The sequence below is a fragment of the Diadema antillarum genome, unplaced genomic scaffold, assembly GCF_040938485.1.
Source record: "Diadema antillarum isolate AM-2024a unplaced genomic scaffold, OU_Dant_1.0 scf00000206, whole genome shotgun sequence".
Taxonomy (NCBI): domain Eukaryota; kingdom Metazoa; phylum Echinodermata; class Echinoidea; order Diadematoida; family Diadematidae; genus Diadema; species Diadema antillarum.
The window spans coordinates 704,802-724,532 of NW_027271095.1; the positions used below are offsets into that span (position 1 = coordinate 704,802).

Here is a 19,731-nt window from a genome sequence, read left to right on the forward strand (position 1 = left end):
GCTTTAGATGTTATAAGGACTGTAAATAGGGATTGCAGTTATACAACTTACTGAAATTGAATATGTACTGTAGAATGTGTTGCTCAAGATACAGGAAGCAGCAAGAAGCCAGGTTTACAAGTCTTGAGTTCAGTACAGCTGAGTGGAGTTCAAAGATATCTCGCCTGATTTCCTCTCTCTGTTATCTGCATGTAGCAGACATTGCCATGAAGATGATTGGTGTGTTTTTTTTTTTCCATTTATTTGAAGGGGGAGGGGGGCTTTTTGGAGTCAGACTTAATACCAGCTCTCTGCTGGTGCTTATGCTCAATAGGAAATGGTACTACTTTCTGTTCTTGCCATCGAATGAAAAAAGGAAAAAGATCATTGTTTTGTAGGCTCATTATATCTGTAGATTGCCTGCTGGTGTTTCTAATGAGTGCATGTTTTATCAATTCACAAAAAGAAAAAAAAAAAACAACAACAACCACACACTAAACACAGTGAAGTGCTTGCATACTGTGATCACATATAGTGCAAGTGCTATCAAGAAACTGTGCCTTATTACAGGTGTTGATTCATCAGAAGTGAGAAGTGTTCTGAAATTTGCTAGGTCGCAGTGACATAAGCAGTCACAAGCCAGCATGTGCTATATCCAAGTGTTACAATTTGTATTGCCCTGTGCTGGTTCAGAATGAGGGGAGCAGACGAGGTCACAATTTTCACAAATCACTGTATCGAACAGTCCAGACAGATGTATGTACCAGGGTAATCTTCGACCAGGGGTCATTCATTAGTGCAGCATAAGGAGTTGATAAACTTGGTAATCAGTAGCTGAAGACTTTACCAGACTAGGGTCCTCTGATGCACTGGGCGCAAGGGGTGTAGGGTATTGAGCTGTTTGATGATTTAAGTGCAATAGTCCTTTCACTCAGTCAACATGTTTATCATGTAGGATAATCGACAGGCCTACGTGGGCCTACAATGTATGAGCAAGATATTACTCCTTTGATCACTCGAACATGACATTTTTCATTGTGAAGGTGTATCCTGTGAGCCTGCCAATACTGATTCCTCTATAATATGTGCAGAGATGAGGAGCTTCCCTTGTGATTATCTGGTTAATTGGTTATTGTTGATTTTGTGAAAAACAAACTTAATCTCATGTGCACATAATAGTATCTATGTAATGCTGTTAAAGGACAAGTTCACCTTCATAAACATAAGGATTGAGAGAATGCAGCAATATTAGTATAACACATCAGTGAAAGTTTGAGGAAAATTGGACAATCGATGCAAAAGTTATGAATTTTTAAAATTTTTGTGTTGGAACCGCTGGATGAGGAGACTACTACAGTTTGTGAGTCATATGCGTACAACAGTATAAAGAAAATGTAAAGAAAATTCAACGTATTTTCACTTTTTTCGCACAATAAAAGAGCACTTGACTTGCCTCTTCCTAAAGGCAGGGGGAAATAATATTACCCATAACATTTGTCGGTAACGAGTCGGGGGAATGTGTACTTTTTTCAAAACATGACATTTTGTGAAATTCTCTTTATATTTTCCTTATATTGTTGTACGCATGTGACATCTAAGTTATTCACAGACTGCAGTAGTCTTCTCATCCAGCGGTTACTGCACAAAAACTTCAAAAATTCATAACTTTTGAACGGATTGTCCGATTTTCCTCAAACTTTCAATGATGTGGTCTACTGATATTGCTACATTCTCTCAATCCTTATGTTTATGAAGGTGAACTTGTCCTTTAAGTTGGCTTTCTATGGATTTATCTGACACAAGGGAGCAAAACAAAAGTTGTTTGTGTGTTGGAACTTAGGCCAAAAAAAAAATTGTTGCATTGGCGTAACATGAGATTTTCAAATAGGGTCGGTCGGGCGGATTTTTTTTTTTTTTTTTTTTTTTTTTTTTTGCTACCTGCATTTTACGTGTAAAACTCGTGCTCAGCTCAGTAAACAGTTACAACTGCTGCACCGAATGTGCTGTGTTCATCTATTCTACAAATCATTTATGAGACCGATATTACTGGAATTATACCCCTTCACAGAATTTAAAGATGTTGAAATCCCTATCCTGAATGTTTTCACTTCATATTTTACTATTTTGACTTAGATAAGATAGATGCAAATTGACCCATATGTACGATCTTTTCATCGCACACGGCGATCTCTATTACAGTCCCACATATACAGATTCGTGTAAGTTCTCCACACAAGAAACCTATGGCAAAACTGTGCACAATACATTGCAGTCTGAATGCTACGTATACACTGAATAAATCTTGTTAGAGTACGCGTCCGTGTTGGAAACAGATGACGTACTGATCAAGGAAGGCTTATGCGAGGCGCTAGATCACTCCCTCGTACATCCGATATCCCCAGAGCTGTTTCCACTTCCGGGTTTGTGCGATCGCGATCGCAATCAACAAGATATTTGATATCGATAGCAAAAAAAAATAATAAAAAAACATGGGGTCGGCGGAATTTTTAGGGTCGGGCTGGTTACGCCAATGCAACAATTTTTTTTTTTGGCCTTATGGTCACATTAAGGAATATGAATAGGCCTGTTTACAATTGTTAAGCCATGAATGAGCTGTGGAGACATTATTTCCATTTTGAGCTATCCAGTACCTGTAATGAATCTACTTTGATCCACTCAAGATCAAGGCATTCAGGGAATCATGTCAGTAGCTTAAAGGCTGAAAAAAATCTTTGTTTTTATACCCCCACCTATACATAGTGTGTTATATTGGAATCAATCTGGGGTCAGTTGGTCGGGTGGTCGTTCGTTTGATTGGTCGGGCGGTTGGTCCGTTGCAAAATCTTGTGGATTGTGAACTACTCTCTCATTTTTTGAGCAGTTGACCCCAAATTTGGCATGTGTGACCGCTATCAAAGGTAGATGTGCAAGACACCTTTTTCGTCAGTATTGCATAATGCGTTGCCATGGCAACGGCAAATTTCCATTAAAAATTGTGGATCAAACTGCTCTATTTTTTGAGCAATTAACCCCAAATTTGGCATGTGTGACCGCTATCAAAGGAAGATGTGCAAGACACTTTTTTGTTAGTATTGCATAATGTGTTGCCATGGCAACAGCATATTTTTTAAAATCTTACAAAATGTGGATCAAACTTCTCTCAGTTTTGTAGCAATTCAGTTGAAATTTGGGATATGTGATCAGTGTAATGTGTAGTTGTGCAAGAGACCTTTTTCGTATGTGTGAATAAATCTGTTGCCATGGCAACAGCAGTTTTTTATACCAATCATACAAAAAATATGTGGATTGCCCTAACTCCTGAGTTTTTGAGTATTTGACTTGAATTTTGGCACATGTGACCACTACAGTATGTAGATGTGCAAACTTAATCTTTTGTCATTGTTGAACAATGTGTTGCCATGGTAACAGCATATTTTGAATGGAAATCATACAAAAATACTGTGCATTCAGTTAACTCCCTCGATCTTTGAGCATTTAACTTGAAATTTGGCACATGTGACTGCTATAGTGCATAGATGTCCAAACTTAATCTTTCGTCATTGTTGAACAATGTGTTGCTATGGTAACAAAAATTTTTCACTGAAAAGCATACAAAAATATTGTTTTTTGTGGATTCAGCTTACTCCCTCAGTTTGTGAGCATTTTACTTGAAATTTGGTACATGTGACCACTATGGTATGTAGATGTGCAAACTTAATCTTTCGTCATTGTTGAACAATGTGTTGCCATGGTCATAGTGCCATTTTGAATGAAAAATCATACAAAGATATTGTGGATTTAGCTAACTCCCTGAGTCTTTGAGCATTTGGCTTGAAATTTGGCACATGTGACTGCTATAAAAAATTAATACATACATGTGCAAATTTATTCTTCCATCATTGTTGAACAATGTGTTGCCATGGTAACTGCATATTTTGAATAAAAATGATAATTTGAAGTGAAAACATCCAGGAAAGAGATTTTAACAGCTTGAAATTTTGTGGAGGGATTATGATTCAAATGATTTCAACCTTCATCAGGAATACTGTAATACATGTACAGTCTACAATTCATATGTCCATGTAATACAGGTTTTGATGTGGGAAAATACTGAGTCCTAATTCAAAGACAGATATGAGCCATTCCTTTTCATGTGCAAGTGTTATAAAATATGAATGGTACTATTGACTGGCATAGAACCAAACACACACAAGGGTTAAAAAGAGCGCATGGAATCTCCATTTTTAGTTGATGAGGCGCTCTGGCGCTCTCTCTTCATAGAGGTTAGCTTTGATCTACAAAAATACTTGAAGTATGGTACGGATTGCCAAATTACAGCGTGAAGTGACCTGTATAGCAAAAATTCACAATGCATGGAGAAAGGCTGAGTGTTTTGCCAAGTTTTTAATGATCGGAGTCAATTGGTTATCTACATGACAACCTGAAAGTTTACAATGAGTTTGAAGTATTTCTTTCAAGGTGCTTTTGACATTGTTCATTTACACTGAATGCTACTGAATGTTTATTTTACAAAGTAGTGTTGTTTTTTTTTTTTAACTGCTTGGTACTTAGGAGGTATTTGCTCAGAGGTCATGTTCTTCTGTATTTCATGGGGTAATTGGTGACTATTTGTTTGCAATTCAATATATATGTGATAGACAGCTGTTCAAGTCACGGAGTTCAATGACTATTAAAATGACACAGATTGGGATATTGTTAATAACCATGTACAATATAATTTCTCTCTCCCTTTGTTGTGCAGTGTATGACTGTTACTTACATTGATGCATGTACAGTAACATTTGCTTGAACTTGATGATTTTTGATGATTTGTTTAGATTCACACTTTTTTTTTGTAATGATTTTAGCCCTAGTTACCTGATCTGTGTATTCTCCAACAGATACTTGCACTGTTTGAGGAAGACGAAGATGAAAAAGTGACAGCCTTTGTTGAACCCTTCGTGATTCTTCTCATCCTCATCGCCAATGCAATAGTAGGAGTATGGCAGGTATGATATAGCCATTCAACTTAAGAGAAAAAATAAATTGATATATTGAGTGCAAATAAGGAGAGGTTTAAGTTCAAGTTCAAAAGGGATTTTGCATTCTGTTAAGCTAAAGGGGTATTCAGCTTATGTGCTATGCCTTGTGCATTGTTTTTGACAGTCTGAATTAACTTTAACATAGTTGAAGTCAATGGTAGTACGTCATGCAGTATAAAGGCATCAGTGGAAGAGATATTTCTAATTGCCATGGCCCTTGCTATAGACCGATTCAATTTCGAGGTCCTGTTCACCTACTGCCGCTAGCGGTGCAATAACGGTCGCCATAACTGGGGGCCAACGGGGGCTTCCAGCGAGCTACCAACCTAGCGAGTTGCATTGCAGCTCAGCAGCCTAGCGCACCCATCGCGCATAGTTAGCCGGCCGCCGCGGCGCTAATATTGTGATTGTTTACTCACTGTGCTAAAGTCTTTCAGCGGCTTTTAATGCCTTTCTTTTGGACAAATTAAGTGAGTCAGACATATTGATCTACAATGAAAACTTTAAAGGAAGGATCAGGAAAACATAATGTGCAGTTGTTGGGTGCACAAATAACAGAAAAAACGGAAATGGAAGGTGTGCATGGCAGTGTGTGAAATTCATTCACCACTGACGCATGATGAATATATAATTAGAGACAAGTGAAATACAACGGTATTAAAAGTGCACAGATTTCGAAACAGAGTTAGGCCTATGCCTACTACATCCTCTATTTAATTAGGCTATCACTGCATACTCGTAAAATATGTTGTTCATTTTAGAAGACAAGTTAAGATCAAAGATCTTGATAGTTCACTGGTTATTTATGCTTGGTGCTAGGTTTCTTGTACTCTTGCTGGCTATGTTATATTATTATGACAAACATTTTACAGCCTACACTACAGGCAAATGAATGTTTCAAGATGCGTTAAATTCTTACATTGTTTTCACTTCTTCGATGTTCAGCATTGCATTGATCATTCAATTCAATTCATTTATTTCATTCTCATTTTTTCTTCCCCAACAATACATAACACAAGGTAAATCAGAAAATCCAACAGAAGCATAAATAAATTGATATACAGTACAAAGTGCGAAGGATAAACTATAGACACCAAACTAATAGAAATAAATTATGTATACATACGGGAAAATACAAAGTTATATTTTGAGGGGGAAAAAGCATGCCTAGGTATTTAGCTATTCAATTTTGGCCTGAAACTCTGAATTTGAATTTTGATATTGACAGTAGACACTTATAAATATCAAACCATGGATGGGGCAAATATCTGCTTCATAATCATATTAAGAAAGTGTAATCTGAAAATCACTTTTGTAGATTGTAATATTAGGTGTTAGCACGATGTCATGAAATGTTACTTAGACCTAGAACAGTAAAAGTTTTGGTTGTTGACATCAGGCAACTTTAATTCAGTTTATAAATACGATTTAGAAACGTCTAGATCTGTATTCCGTTTGGTTTACTTTATATCTTAAGCATGGCTCGACACTAACTTTTTTGTTTGGTGGCCCGATGGGGCCACCAAAATCCTAAATTTCAAATTTTTGGTGGCCCGAGAGAAAAATTTGGTGGGTCCCGAAAAAAAAACACAATAAAAAACATTAAAAGTCCTGTTTTTTTAATGAGTCAAATATTTAAGTTTTATGATAGTAAGAATTAAAAGTTGGACATATCTACTCATAAATTAAACTTGCAACACTCACTCTCAGGCACTCATTCAGTCCTTTTCATCCATCCTTTAAACAAATTTAACTGCTAATTTCCGGCGCAAAAAGTTACGATTTTATTGACATACTTTTCAAAAAATTGTGGTGGCCCGAGGCGGGCCACCAAATTTGCCCTTTTTTGAAATTTGGTGGCCCAACTTTCATTTTTGGTGGCCCCGGGCCACCGGGCCACCGTTAGTGTCGAGCCCTGCCTTAAGGCTTGCCTAAAGTTAGCGACAGCCGAAAATGACGGTCTAGACGTCTATAGGATGAAGGGTTCTAGAAGTCAATAGGTCTAGTCTGTACTCTTGCCTTATTTGTATTTAATTATATCAGTAAACTTCTCAACAGTCTAGGCTTACAAGACGTCTGCCTGCGCCTAGCCCTAGCCCTAGTTCTCCCCAGCGGTTTTCATTCTCTTACACAAATGTGAATATATGGGGCTTACACGCAAGTACCCAAGTCATCGTCATAGAAATAGAGTCTACAAACACTCACGGATCGTACCGATATTTACCTTGAAATTCACATTTTGGCTACAGCCGTATGCCACCTACCCATTCGCTCATACTCGGGTAAAGTTGTTTAATTTTCATGAATTTCGCTTATCACTGTTGGACCGCGAATTTTACGATTAGCGAGCGAAAAAATGCAGTCGTCACAAAGCCAGACGCGTGGATCGCTGCCAGAGAGATAGCTGACTGGCTGGCGCCGGGTGGTAAAAGCACTGGCTGCCGCTGGCACCCTTGCCACGCATGCACAGCGCTTGCCGCCCCGGCCTGGATGGCCCCCAGTTATGGCGTCACCTTAAGAGGGCGCACTTCCATTAACAGTCGCTCGAATCGGTCTATATCTAATCACTGCCAATGTTTACAGGAGATTTACAGAATTACAGTTATGAAAGAAATACAATCTATAAAAACGTAAATTCTTATGCTATTAACACAGATTACGACATAATGTATTCCCAAATTGTACCATGGTTGAAAAGAGTGAAATGAGTTGTCTGTTCTCAAGCCTGTAACTTGCTATGTGTTTTTTGTGTATCACAGTATTTGCAAGTGATATAAGAAGCAAACACTAGAATTGACAAAGACATTCTGTGATAAGATTTTTATTACAAGAATTTTAGAGACTTCCTCAGCCCCTTCCCCCAAAAAAGTTATCATGACTCAATTTTCTTTTACACATATGTATGTATATCATTCCTGCATGATTTTTCAGTCATGCATACACATACTGCAGTATTCTGCAGGTGTGAAAAATGTATTGTTCTATTTTTCTCAATAATATAAATAATCCCATGTCATTTTGTTAAAGATGACTTTGACATTGTCATTCTATTTCTCGCTCCATGTTTGATTTTCAATTTTTCTTGCCACGTGCAGGAACGCAATGCAGAGAGTGCAATTGAGGCGCTGAAGGAATACGAACCAGAGATTGCTAAGGTGATCCGTCAAGACAAAGTTGGTGTCCAGAGGATACGAGCTAGGGAGCTGGTGCCTGGAGATGTTGTAGAGATTTCAGGTATTTAATTTAATGAAATTTAATTCAAATTTATTTTATTTTCAACAGACCACAAAATAACATTTATGAATGAGATGATGATACATTGAAATTAATTTGCTATAATGAAAGGTAGGCTTATAAGACATGTTCAGTGAAAAAAGGAGGGACCCACTGAGAAGCTATGCTTATGCTTGTAATATTTGGCTTCTTCAAAGAAAATGCACACATGGATGAGGAATAAATCTACAAATAAATTAGCTTTCACCTCGAGAAGTCAAAAGTCAGGACAGGACATACAGTATAGTAACGTGCAGCATAGACAGTGACAGAACAATACAAAGAGATAAGAGGACAACATTTCAGATAACAGAGAAAGAAGTAAGTCAAGGAGGGATCAGACAGAGTTCTCAAAACGTGTGGTGCTATAACTTTTTGAAGTGGCATGATGCATTTACAATTATGTGAATGCATGAAGTGGAAATGCCTACACTTAACCCTATTTTAACTGGGCTATTTGAGACCAAGTTTTTACTGGGGGGGGGGGGGGTCAATTTGACCTCCCCTTCAGATTTCGGCCGCCAAAAGTTTGCCTAAAGATGTCAACTATACAAGATTACATGGTCATAGAATAGAAAAATATTGGCTTTCTATTTTTAATAAATTAATTATGCAAATGTATGCATGACATCATATTTTCACCTATAACTCCATTAAAAAGACTGAAGGATTGCTAATTTTTTTTTGTCAGAGTTCCTCAAGACACATCAAACAATTTTCTTGTAAAGAAATAGCACAATCAAAATCAATTTCTTTTGTTTTTTATTGTTTTGTTAATTTCTTATTTATTTTTTCGTTTTTTCGACCTTTTGTTTTCTATTGTTTTTTGCCGAAATTTGTTGCAGGCACTTTTTCAAGCTTATCTACACTAGAATCAATTAATTTGAATTGTTGTCCCCGCCGAACGAGTTCGAGCAGGGGACTATGAAACGGGCTCCGTACGTGTGTGTGTCCGTCTGTCCGTCTGTCCGTCTGTCCGTCTGTCCGTCTGTCCGTCCGTCTGTGCGTCCGTGTGTGATCAAAATGTTCAAAATGCTACTCCTTCGCCATTTCTAACCCGATTTTGATTCTGTTTGCTTTATATGATAGCACTACATGGGAGCTTTGAAACTTCTATACAGAATTTCAGTTGTGACCTTTGACCTTGACCTTTGACCTATATTGTACATTTTGCTTCAAAATGCTACTCCTTCGCCATTTCTAACCCGATTTTGATTCTGTTTGCTTTATATGATGGCACTAGGTGAGGGCTTCAAAACTTCTACACAGAATTTTGACCTTTGACTTCTTTGACCTTTGACCTTGATTTTTGACCTATATTGTACATTGCCTACAAAATGCTACTTCTTTGCCATTTCTAACCCGATTTTGATTCCGTTTGCTTTATGTGATGGCACTAGGTGAGGGCTTCAAAACTTCTACACAGAATTTTGACCTTTGACTTCTTTGACCTCTGACCTTGATTTTTGACCTGTATTGTACATTTTGCTACCAAATGCTACTCCTTCGCCATTTCTAACCCGATTTTGATTCCGTTTGCTTTATGTGATGGCACTAGGTGAGGGCTTCAAAACTTCTACACAGAATTTTGACCTTTGACTTCTTTGACCTTTGACCTTGATTTTTGACCTATATTGTACATTGCCTACAAAATGCTACTCCTTCGCCATTTCTAACCCGATTTCGATTCCGTTTGCTTTATGTGATGGCACTAGGTGAGGGCTTCAAAACTTCTACATAGAATTTTGACCTTTGACTTCTTTGACCTTTGACCTTGATCTTTTTACCTATATTGTACATTTTGCTACTAAATGCTACTTCCGGCGGGGACATATATTACGCACCGCGTAATTTCTACTTTTCCTTGTTAAATGTTGAAATAATCTAATTTGTATCAATTTAACCAAAAAACACAATTTGCATTGGATTTGCACACGATATCATGAATTTGAGCTGTTTTTGGGTTGACATGCATATGGCCTTTTTTACGATCAGTGGTGTAACTTTTGTACTCAGAGGGTCAAAATTTCAAACAAAATATTTTTTCATTATTCTGTTTGATTCCTGTTGGAAAGTATTCAAATTTTTGAAAAAATAACATTTCAGACCTTAAAGCTGAAGAGTTATTGGTGTAATTTAAGGAAAACCCTGGCACCTGAAGTAGATTTAAGCAAAATTTTGTTTTCATGAATTGCACCATAATGACAAAACTCTGTAGTCAAACTTCACCATGCAAAGTTGATATGGTTAACAACAATATATAGTTTGTGAATCAAAACTATTTGGGGGTTGAATATAAAGTGAATTTTAAAAAAAATACATGAGATTTATAAATTTTTGGTAAAAATACCAATTGACATGCAATTTTTAAGATTTTAACTATTTATTGGAGGGCAAGCCAGGTCAAACTCTATACTATAACAAGTCTTTAAGAAGGGCTACCTTCCTATGTAGGTTAAATGAAATTCCAATCATTTCTTTAAATCTTGGATTTTTCACACATGGATGTTTCGGAGGTGACAGTTAACATAATAGAATGTTTCGGAGGTGACATTAATATTAACACTCATTTTTTTTTGAGAATAAGTGACAATAACACAAAACTTCTTCTTTTTATCAATGTTTTTAATAATTATAACTCGAGAACAAGAAATTAACTCCTGTTTCAAGCAGATAAACCACACAGAACAAGTGTTTTTTTACACTTCATTAATTAGCATGGGTTCCGGTAGTTTGCCTTCCATTTGGACGAAGGTTGTAAGCTAAATATTGTAATCTGAAGAAACATGGCATTCCATTTTCTACCTTAAATTGAGATGAGGGTGTGAGATCATTTTAGTAATGTTTTTTTGCTCTCGGAACGTTTTATTCCACAACACCAGGGAAGAATCACTTCGTTTCGGAGGTGACATTCAATGTTAACATTGTGTTGAAATATTCATTTACAGTAAGAATAAGACGGACATAAGCTAGATATTGTAACCTGAGGAAACATGGCATTCCATTTTCTACCTTAAATTGAAATGAGGGTGTAAGATCATTTCAGTAATGTTTCTTTGCTCTCAGAACATTTTATTCCACAACACCAGGGAAGAATAACTTTGTTTCGGAGGTGACATTCAATGTTAACATTGTGTTCAAGTATTCATATAGTGTATGTCCCCCCCCCCCCCCCCAATTTACAATTAGACTTTTGCATTGATAGCACCCAACATGATTAAATCAGCTAAAATCTACTTTGGGGTCTTAAATTATAACATCTTAGCTCTATTTTGCAGAAAGCCCCAGTCAATTTGGTTAAGTGGTCGCAAAGAAATGTGGATTGTTATAAAGGATGTCAGGAGTCTGATTCTTCCAAGTTTAGCACTTGGATGCTCTTGGAACTGCATATTAATGTGTAAACACAATATACAGAACATGGAGGGAAGGGATTCCTGACATGCTCTACAAAAATTCTCATTTCTCTTTGACCTCTGAAGCAAATTGAATGGGGTTTTCTGTAAGGTGTGGGCAATGAGTTATAGTTTCAATCCCTCAAATTGTATTGTAGATTGATTCACTATCTTTAAAGTTATAGTTGCGGAAGGTACCATTGTAATGTTTTGGTGGGGACATAGGTTATGAATGCCAACAGCAAAAATTCTTATTTGACTTGTATTGTGTTTTTGTTTGCACATAGTATTATAAATAGATTAATTCAAGGATGTTCATGAATTCTTCATCATTCTTGATAGCCACCATACAAATGTTATAATACTGTTGAAAGGTGTTTGGTTCATCTGGGATAAATTTTCTATATACCAGATTCATGCTGTTGACATTACTAAAAAAATATTTTATGTATCTTTCTGAATTGCTTGAAAATTACCAGCAAATCATATATATTAGTCACTTTTGAGAGTAAAAAGTAAAAGATAAGAAAAAATCATTTTATTGTTTTGGAGGTGACACAACACAGAGACAACCCAACTTCTCAGGTGTTAACTAATATATTGTGAACATTCATGTCTTTCCTCATGGCTTTAATTTTCAAATATAAGCTCTTTCTTTCAGTTCTTACTTGTTATTTTGTTTAGTTATTCTCTTTCATGATAGTAGATACCAGTTCATATTTTGTTTTAGATTGTAATTCATACTTATCTTTAGCAAGTTTTTACAGTTTGGTTAAGACAACAGTTTGTGTTTCCCAGCTGAAGAGAGCAGCATAATGCTTTTGTGTGAACTTATGGGGATTTTTTTTTTTTTTTTTTGTTAAGTAATTTTACCCATCAACTTCACAGAGGGTCCCGGACACAAACTGGTCTCAAATAACCCTATAAGGGACCGAAAAAGGACAAGTTCACCTCAATAGACATGAGGGTTGAGTATATACAGCAATATTAGTAAAACACATCAGTGAGAGTTTGAGGAAAATAAGGCAATCTGTTCCAGAGAATTTTTGAAGTTTCTGCTCAGTCAAAGCTGAATGAGAAGACTTCTATAACTTGTGATGTCACACGTGTACAAGGATGTAGAGAAAGTATCAAGAAAATTCAACATATTTTCACTTTTCTTGCATAACAAAAGAACACTTGACTTCTCTCTTTTGGAAGGCAGGGTGAATAATATTGCCCTAACATACATCAGTAGCAAGTTGAAGAAATGTGCACTTTTTTCAAAAAGTAAAGTTTTGTGAAATTCACTTATATTTTCTTTATGTCGTTGTATGCATGTGACATCATACACTGTCGTAGTCGTCTCATCCAGCAGTGATTGCATAGATAAAAAACCCCATAACTTTTGAATGGATTGTCCAATTTCCCAAACTTTCAATGATGTGTTCTACTTATGTTGTTGCATTCACTCAATCCACATCAGGTGGACTTGTCCTTAAAGAAACAATTTTCTTTTCCTTGAAATTCCAGTACTTAAAGCCGAATTCTAAGATAAAACATAATAACAAAGCAAGGTAAACACGTCATCAAAATTATATTGAGATAGAACTACAAATCTTGTTTTTGGATCTTTCCCTTTCCAGTCCTGGGGACTTGTTCCTCTGTTCACTTTGGTTGTCAGATAACTTCAATAATCTTAAAAAATACAATGTCATAAACAGTTGGTTCAGCTTGGAAAAAGTAATAATTATTGTCATATTTTTAAAAAAAAATCACATAATTTTGTTTATGATTACCACGTTGTACATGAAAAAACAACAACTAAGAATTCAAGAACAAGTTGTGCATCAGCTATAGGCATGTGGCCTTTTTGTGGAGTTTGATTATTTTATGATTTTTTTTAAGATTGTGGACTAGGGCATGCATGAACTGCCACACGTATCACTTTGGTATCAAGGGAATTCTGGTGAGCTAGGTATACAAAAGTCACTTCTATTGTGATGATTTTGTAGATATTAAATGTATTTGAAAATGTTAATAGATAGTGAAAAGGAACTGAAGTCTTGCCTTTCACTATCACATAACAATATGGTGTTAACAAACAATGTCACCTCCGAAACACAAGAAAAAGCAACCTACATGGAAAGCTGCGATTGGTAAATCTTCACAACTAAATTGCTTAAATTGGAAATCAAGCTTCTAAGATGAAAGCATCTATATGTTTACTTAACTAAAGCAGGAGAATTGATCTTGATTACAATAGTATATATACAACAGATGGGTGTATTTTGTGCATTCTCTTTGTTAAAAAGTGAAAAAAAATGTAAATTTGCCCTAAAACGTACAGTATAGCAATAAAAATAAGAGTGAGAGTGTGTTAGTTGGTTTCTCCACTTTGAGACTTATGTTACTAAAATAAATGAAACCATTGGTGTACATGATATGGTTTCTCTTCAATAGAAATGAGCAAAAACTATTGTTAACAGTGTTTTGTCACCTCCGAAACAGTAATTCTTAGTTTTTATTAGATCTTTTATTAATCTCTAGAAAATTCTCACTTCCTGTTGCCATATTACTATTTTCATCCAAAAGAGATTCCTGTCAATTGGACAGAATCAAACAAAATTGCTTTGTCTTCGAGAAATTATCAAATATAATACGCTTGTTGTTTCGGAGGTGACGATTGTTTCGGAGGTGACAAGTGTTAACGGAAAATTGTAGATTGCTCCGAAATGAAAACAACAGGCTATATTTCTACTACCTTCCTTCAGAGATAATGTGAGGGGATATGTTACATTTTTGTAAATGTAATGTATAACTGATGTCAAGAATAAAAAAATCAAATACATAAATCTGTTGTTTCGGAGGTGACAGAAAAGTTAACGGAAAAGTTGCATAAATTTATAAACACTCACCAAAAAATAATAAGCTATTTGAATCAAATGATCTTTGGATCGAAGTTAAGTCAGATAGATTACTATTCTGTTTTGATGGAAATTAGCAAAGTTGAATTTTATAATTGTGAGCAAGAGCTAACTCAAAAGAGGGGCTAATTGTTAACGGAAAATGTCACCTCCGAAACATAAAGTTTGGACAATTTCAGTCTTTAAAGAAGACAAAGCAGAACCTGGTAAACATAATAGTTCTTAATGTTGGATACCTGTCTATCACCACAACAACAAAAATAATGAAAAGGAATAAACAATTTAATATGCTAGGTCTGACAAAAAAACCATGTCAGAGTGCATACACCAAAAGTGTTGGATTTCAAGCATGTAAGTGCATGCCACATCTGAAAGAAAAAGAGAGGAAAGTTCATTAAGGTACCCAAGGTAGACACTGTGGGTGGTAAGTTTATGAGAAAAAGTAATGCATATCTGTCAGTGTATAAGAAAGTTATACACCAATTAGTGCCAAAACCGTGTTTTACACCACTGATTGTAAAAATGGCCATATGCAAAACATTACATAACTTCAGAACGGTGTACCCGGACGTCACAAATTTGGTCTCAAAATATGCGGGAGACTTCATTGAAAAAAGTCACGAAATGACGTGGCAAAATCTTTGCGCGTTGCGGAATCATGGCGCGATATGTCGGGGGGAGGGGGGTCAATTTGACCCCCCCCCCCCAGTTAAAATAGGGTTAAGCGATATTTGCATGAGATGATTTGTGAGGGAAATGTTTGACTATCCTGCTGGAGGTTCTGTGTTATCACTTCAGCTGTCTGAGTATTTGTGGGTTTGTGTGGTTCATATTTCTGATACCACAGGGTGACTGTTATGTGCTACTAAATTGTACTACTTGTATGTTGACAAAATAGAAACACTTGGTTTATGAAATAATAAAAGATGAAATAATGCAAATTTGCATAATCTGTAAAGAAGATTATCAATAGTACACATACAGACATAAACCCACCAAAATTGTGAGACAGGAGATAGTGGTTAATATAGAATATGACACTATGTAAGTTACATGTTAGTGACACAAACGGTAATTTTAAAAAAAAGTAGAAATGACAGGTACCAACAAGTATATTTTTTTCTACCACATTCAGTATACATTTCTTCATCCAAATAAGAAAATTTTGTAAGATAATAAGGATATTGTTTTGTAAAATCCAATCTATCATGCTTAACATACCCATTTTTTCACTTTTCAACCTTATTTCTTTTTGTAGGAATATATGAATGTTTTGTTTATATGTGTATCAGTACATGTTTTGTGGTCTGCAGAGGTTGGTAGCACTGGAAACAATGAAAATTGAAAGCATAGAAGACAGGAACAAAGAGAAAGATAAAGTGTGTCTGCTCTTGCTCTCTTGGGATTAAGGTAGTCTGCAATTTATGTGGCTCATTAAGTCTCTCTTAGAACTGTAATTTTTTAATTTTTTTGCTCATATCATGAATAAACTGGCAAAGTTTCCTTTTACTGTTGAGTGGGAAAGGAGCTAAATGTACAGTGATTAGCATGATGGCCTCTCATGCATAAGAGATGTATGCACTTTGGGGTCCTTCATCAAGCTGTTCTTTGAAGTGTACATGGTAAACCTTGGGTTACAATGTATGAGCACGACAGGGTATTAGTTTCAGGTTACAGGTACTAGCTTCTCCATGTAACACCTGTATGTATCATCAATAGAGACAATGATGGTGAGTGGTCATCAGGGCCAGCGGAGCGTTTTCAAAAGAGTGGGGGCTCACTTCCGGGTTCAGAGACTCCAACTCTCCCGTTTGAGATTTAATTTCTCCCGCCCTGGCTCTTTGTCTCCCGTTGGAAAGGATTCCTTACTTATTTCTATTGTGTGTTGAAAAAGCAAGCCTTAGATAGCACAAGAGAGCATCTAGAACCCTAGGAACTTCGCGCTTTGCACACATCAAGTTGGAGTCTCCCGTTTGCTAGGGGTTTCAGGCGGGAGAATCTCCAGATCAGAAGGTGCTTTGGGTTGGAGTCTCTGCGGGTTTCATGAGCTAACAAGCAAGCAAGCAAGCGAAAAAAAAAAAAGGTCCCCCACGGCCCCCACGGCTCCGCCGGCCATGGTCATGATTATTCAATGATAGTAATTGTCGTTGAAGTGGATGAGATCACATTGATTTGTTGCCAAAGACAACACAATGTACTGCACAGCAAAGAAGCAAGAATACAAGAATGACATTGGTTGAATTTTGTTAGATTTACTGTGTAGTGCTTCTGACATTACTTATTGCAAGAAACAAAGTGTGGTAGCACCTGAAAGTGTGGTGAGACATGGAATTATGGTATCCAACTTCCAGCTTTCTGCTTAGAAGGAAAATACATTTATGAAATGTGCCTTGTTTCTCTGTCCACCACCAAGAAAAATTAGCCTTAAAAAGAGTAATATTGTAATGCATAGGATCATGTGTTTGTGAATGTATCAGTCCATGTGTGTGTGTGTGTGTGTGTGTGTGTGTGTGTATGTGTATGTGTATGTGCATGCACATAAATGAGTGCTTTTTGTGCATTATACATACTTGCAGGCAGTGTGTGGTAGTATCTTCTGATCTACCTAAGATAACAGCTGTAGCTTGAAATGTCTCTTACTTTTGTCACTTTAGACAGGACATCACATACACTATAGCTGTAAATTCTCGAGAAATATGTACCTCTGTGACTCTACATAGTGAACCTCAGTATCAGCTGCTTCCTGTCTAGGTTGCAATGAGTCTGTGTTTACACACTGTGCACCATGAACCCTTCCAAGAGGCATATATTGATATGCCAGTAGTGCATGTTTGCTTCATCAAATTGTCATTATGTGGAGCTATTGGGACATCTTCTTGCTGTTGCTCCACTGTCCTGATGACAGGAGAGTCAGGTGCTCATGATGACCCCGGCACTTGTTATCTCTATCAAATTTTGTTCATTAACTCTCTGAGCCTGTTGCTCTTTCCATTACGTGTGACCAAATCTCTCTTTCTCTCTCTTGCTAGCTGTCACTTTTAGTTGCTCCCCTCTTGTCACCACAGTTAAATGGAATGATGTGATTCTGTTTGTATCTTGTGTGTGTGTGTGTGTGTGTGTGTGTGTGTGTGTGTGTATGATAATGTGCAGTATCTGTGTGCACCTTTCTCTTATCTGTCTTACAGCATTTATACCCCTTGTCTGTCATGCCCCATTCAGTATTGCTGGATATTTAGTGTGATCTGTCAGTGCATACATGTTCAAAATGATTGTTCAGTAAATCATTGGCCATTTCCATCTACAAGTACGGTACATGTATATGACTGTTAGTACATGTTACAATCAATCACTCTGATTTCTTTGTGCTTATGATGTACCTCATGTGTGCTTAAATGGCAGCAGTATGTGCACTTCTGCACATGCCTGTCATAGATTTGCCAAGACTAATTCAGTTCAACCACTTTAGACATTCAGTCTATACAGAAACTGGATATACAGTTGAACCTCTCTTATCCGGACAAGTCGGGACCGGGGCTCATCCGGATAAGGGATTTGGCCGGATAGGGGAGACTCAATGCTTTAAACATGTACATATACATACACATGTACTGATGTAGCCCATTGTAGTACCACATGTAGTAATGTGTATACTGCAACCTTTTCATTGTTACACTCAGTAACAGACCTCAAAATAGAGGTTCGTGTTTGCAAGAATGCAATCATTTTCTTTTATAAATTCTTGGGATGATTTACCTAAATAATTATTAAGAAATGTATCAAGTATATGTAATTCATGTGTGTTTGTGTAGGAATTCTCAAGGAGTTGGGAATCCCCCTTTCCTCCCGTAATTATTTTTAAAAAAAAGAAAATCACGGCGAGATTGCGTCCGTATGATAGAGAGATCCGGATAAAGGGAGGCTGGATAAGAGAGGTTCAACTGTACTGTCATCCAGAAAAATAAAACTAACTAGAATACTCAGAATACTTATAATCTCCAAATTGCATACCAACATGCTGGCATGTGTCTGTGCGCACATACTCACACCCACACAATCACACATGCACTATGCTCAAACACCAGAGACTCCAACTCTCCCGTTTTCGACGGGAAGTCTCCCGCCGAAAACCCATTTTTGCAAAATCTCCCGTTCTCCCGCTTGGGATTTAATTTCTCCTGCCCTGGCTCTGTGTCCCCCGTTGGAAAGGATTTCTCACTTATTGCTATCGTATGTTGAAAAAATAAGCCTAAGATAGCACCAGAGAGCATCTAGAACCCTAGGAACTTCTCGCTTCGCACACTTGTATCAACTTGGAGTCTCCCGTTTGCTAGGGGTTTCAGGCGGGAGAATCTCCAGATCAGAAGGTGCTTGGGGTTGGAGTCTCTGAAACACACACGTATAAATAACATCACTCACATATTATATGTGATTTATATGTATTACAAGTACATGCTGACATAGGCCCATACAATTACCAACAACTGACAGACACACAATTCATGTTTCCCATGAATTTACACATAGTATTCAAATGCTCTCTAACAATTCCCACTTACATTCTATATAGTTATCTTTCTCCTTTTTTATCCTTCCACCATGAAGAGTCACCACAAGTATTAAGCTTTCCGGTTATCCATCCATCCTTCTATCTGTCTTTCCATCTATCCTATCTGTCTTTCCATCCACAATCAATTTTGTGGACAGCGTAACTTCAAAACCGTTTGAGGTATCCTGATGAAATTTGGCATGTATGTGCATATGAGTGGACAAAGTTGTGCCTATCAACTTTTGGGTGCAAATGCTCAAGGTCAAAGATCAAGGTTAAATTCTTAAAATTTCTTTATTTCCCCAATTCCTACAATGTATGCAGTGCCTGAGGGTATGTTCATGAAACTTTGTGTAGATACATGACTGTATTACCAAATGAATATATGCAGTAGGGGAAGTTTTGGGCCATTGGGGTCAAAGGTCAAGGGAAAATGCTGATTTTTTTTTCTTCATGTCTCAGAAATGGCTTAGGGTATCCTCATGAAACTTAGTACACTATGCATTTACTGCCCGACAATGATCCTCTTGGGAATTTTTGGATCATGGGGTCAAAAGTCAAGGGTCAAATGTTGGGTTAAAATGCTAAAATTC

At 36.9% G+C, this 19,731-nt stretch overlaps 1 protein-coding gene across 1 annotated transcript in view; it reads left to right on the forward strand.

Annotated features, from left to right (window-relative positions):
- LOC139724078 (sarcoplasmic/endoplasmic reticulum calcium ATPase 1-like) overlaps positions 1–19,731 on the forward strand; it is a 63,149-nt gene that overhangs the window by 14,607 nt on the left and 28,811 nt on the right. Inside the window, exons 5-6 of the mRNA XM_071635281.1 lie at positions 4,881–4,988; positions 8,117–8,255. Coding sequence (XP_071491382.1) covers positions 4,881–4,988; positions 8,117–8,255 — 247 coding nt within the window. The remainder of the gene's footprint in view (positions 1–4,880; positions 4,989–8,116; positions 8,256–19,731) is intronic.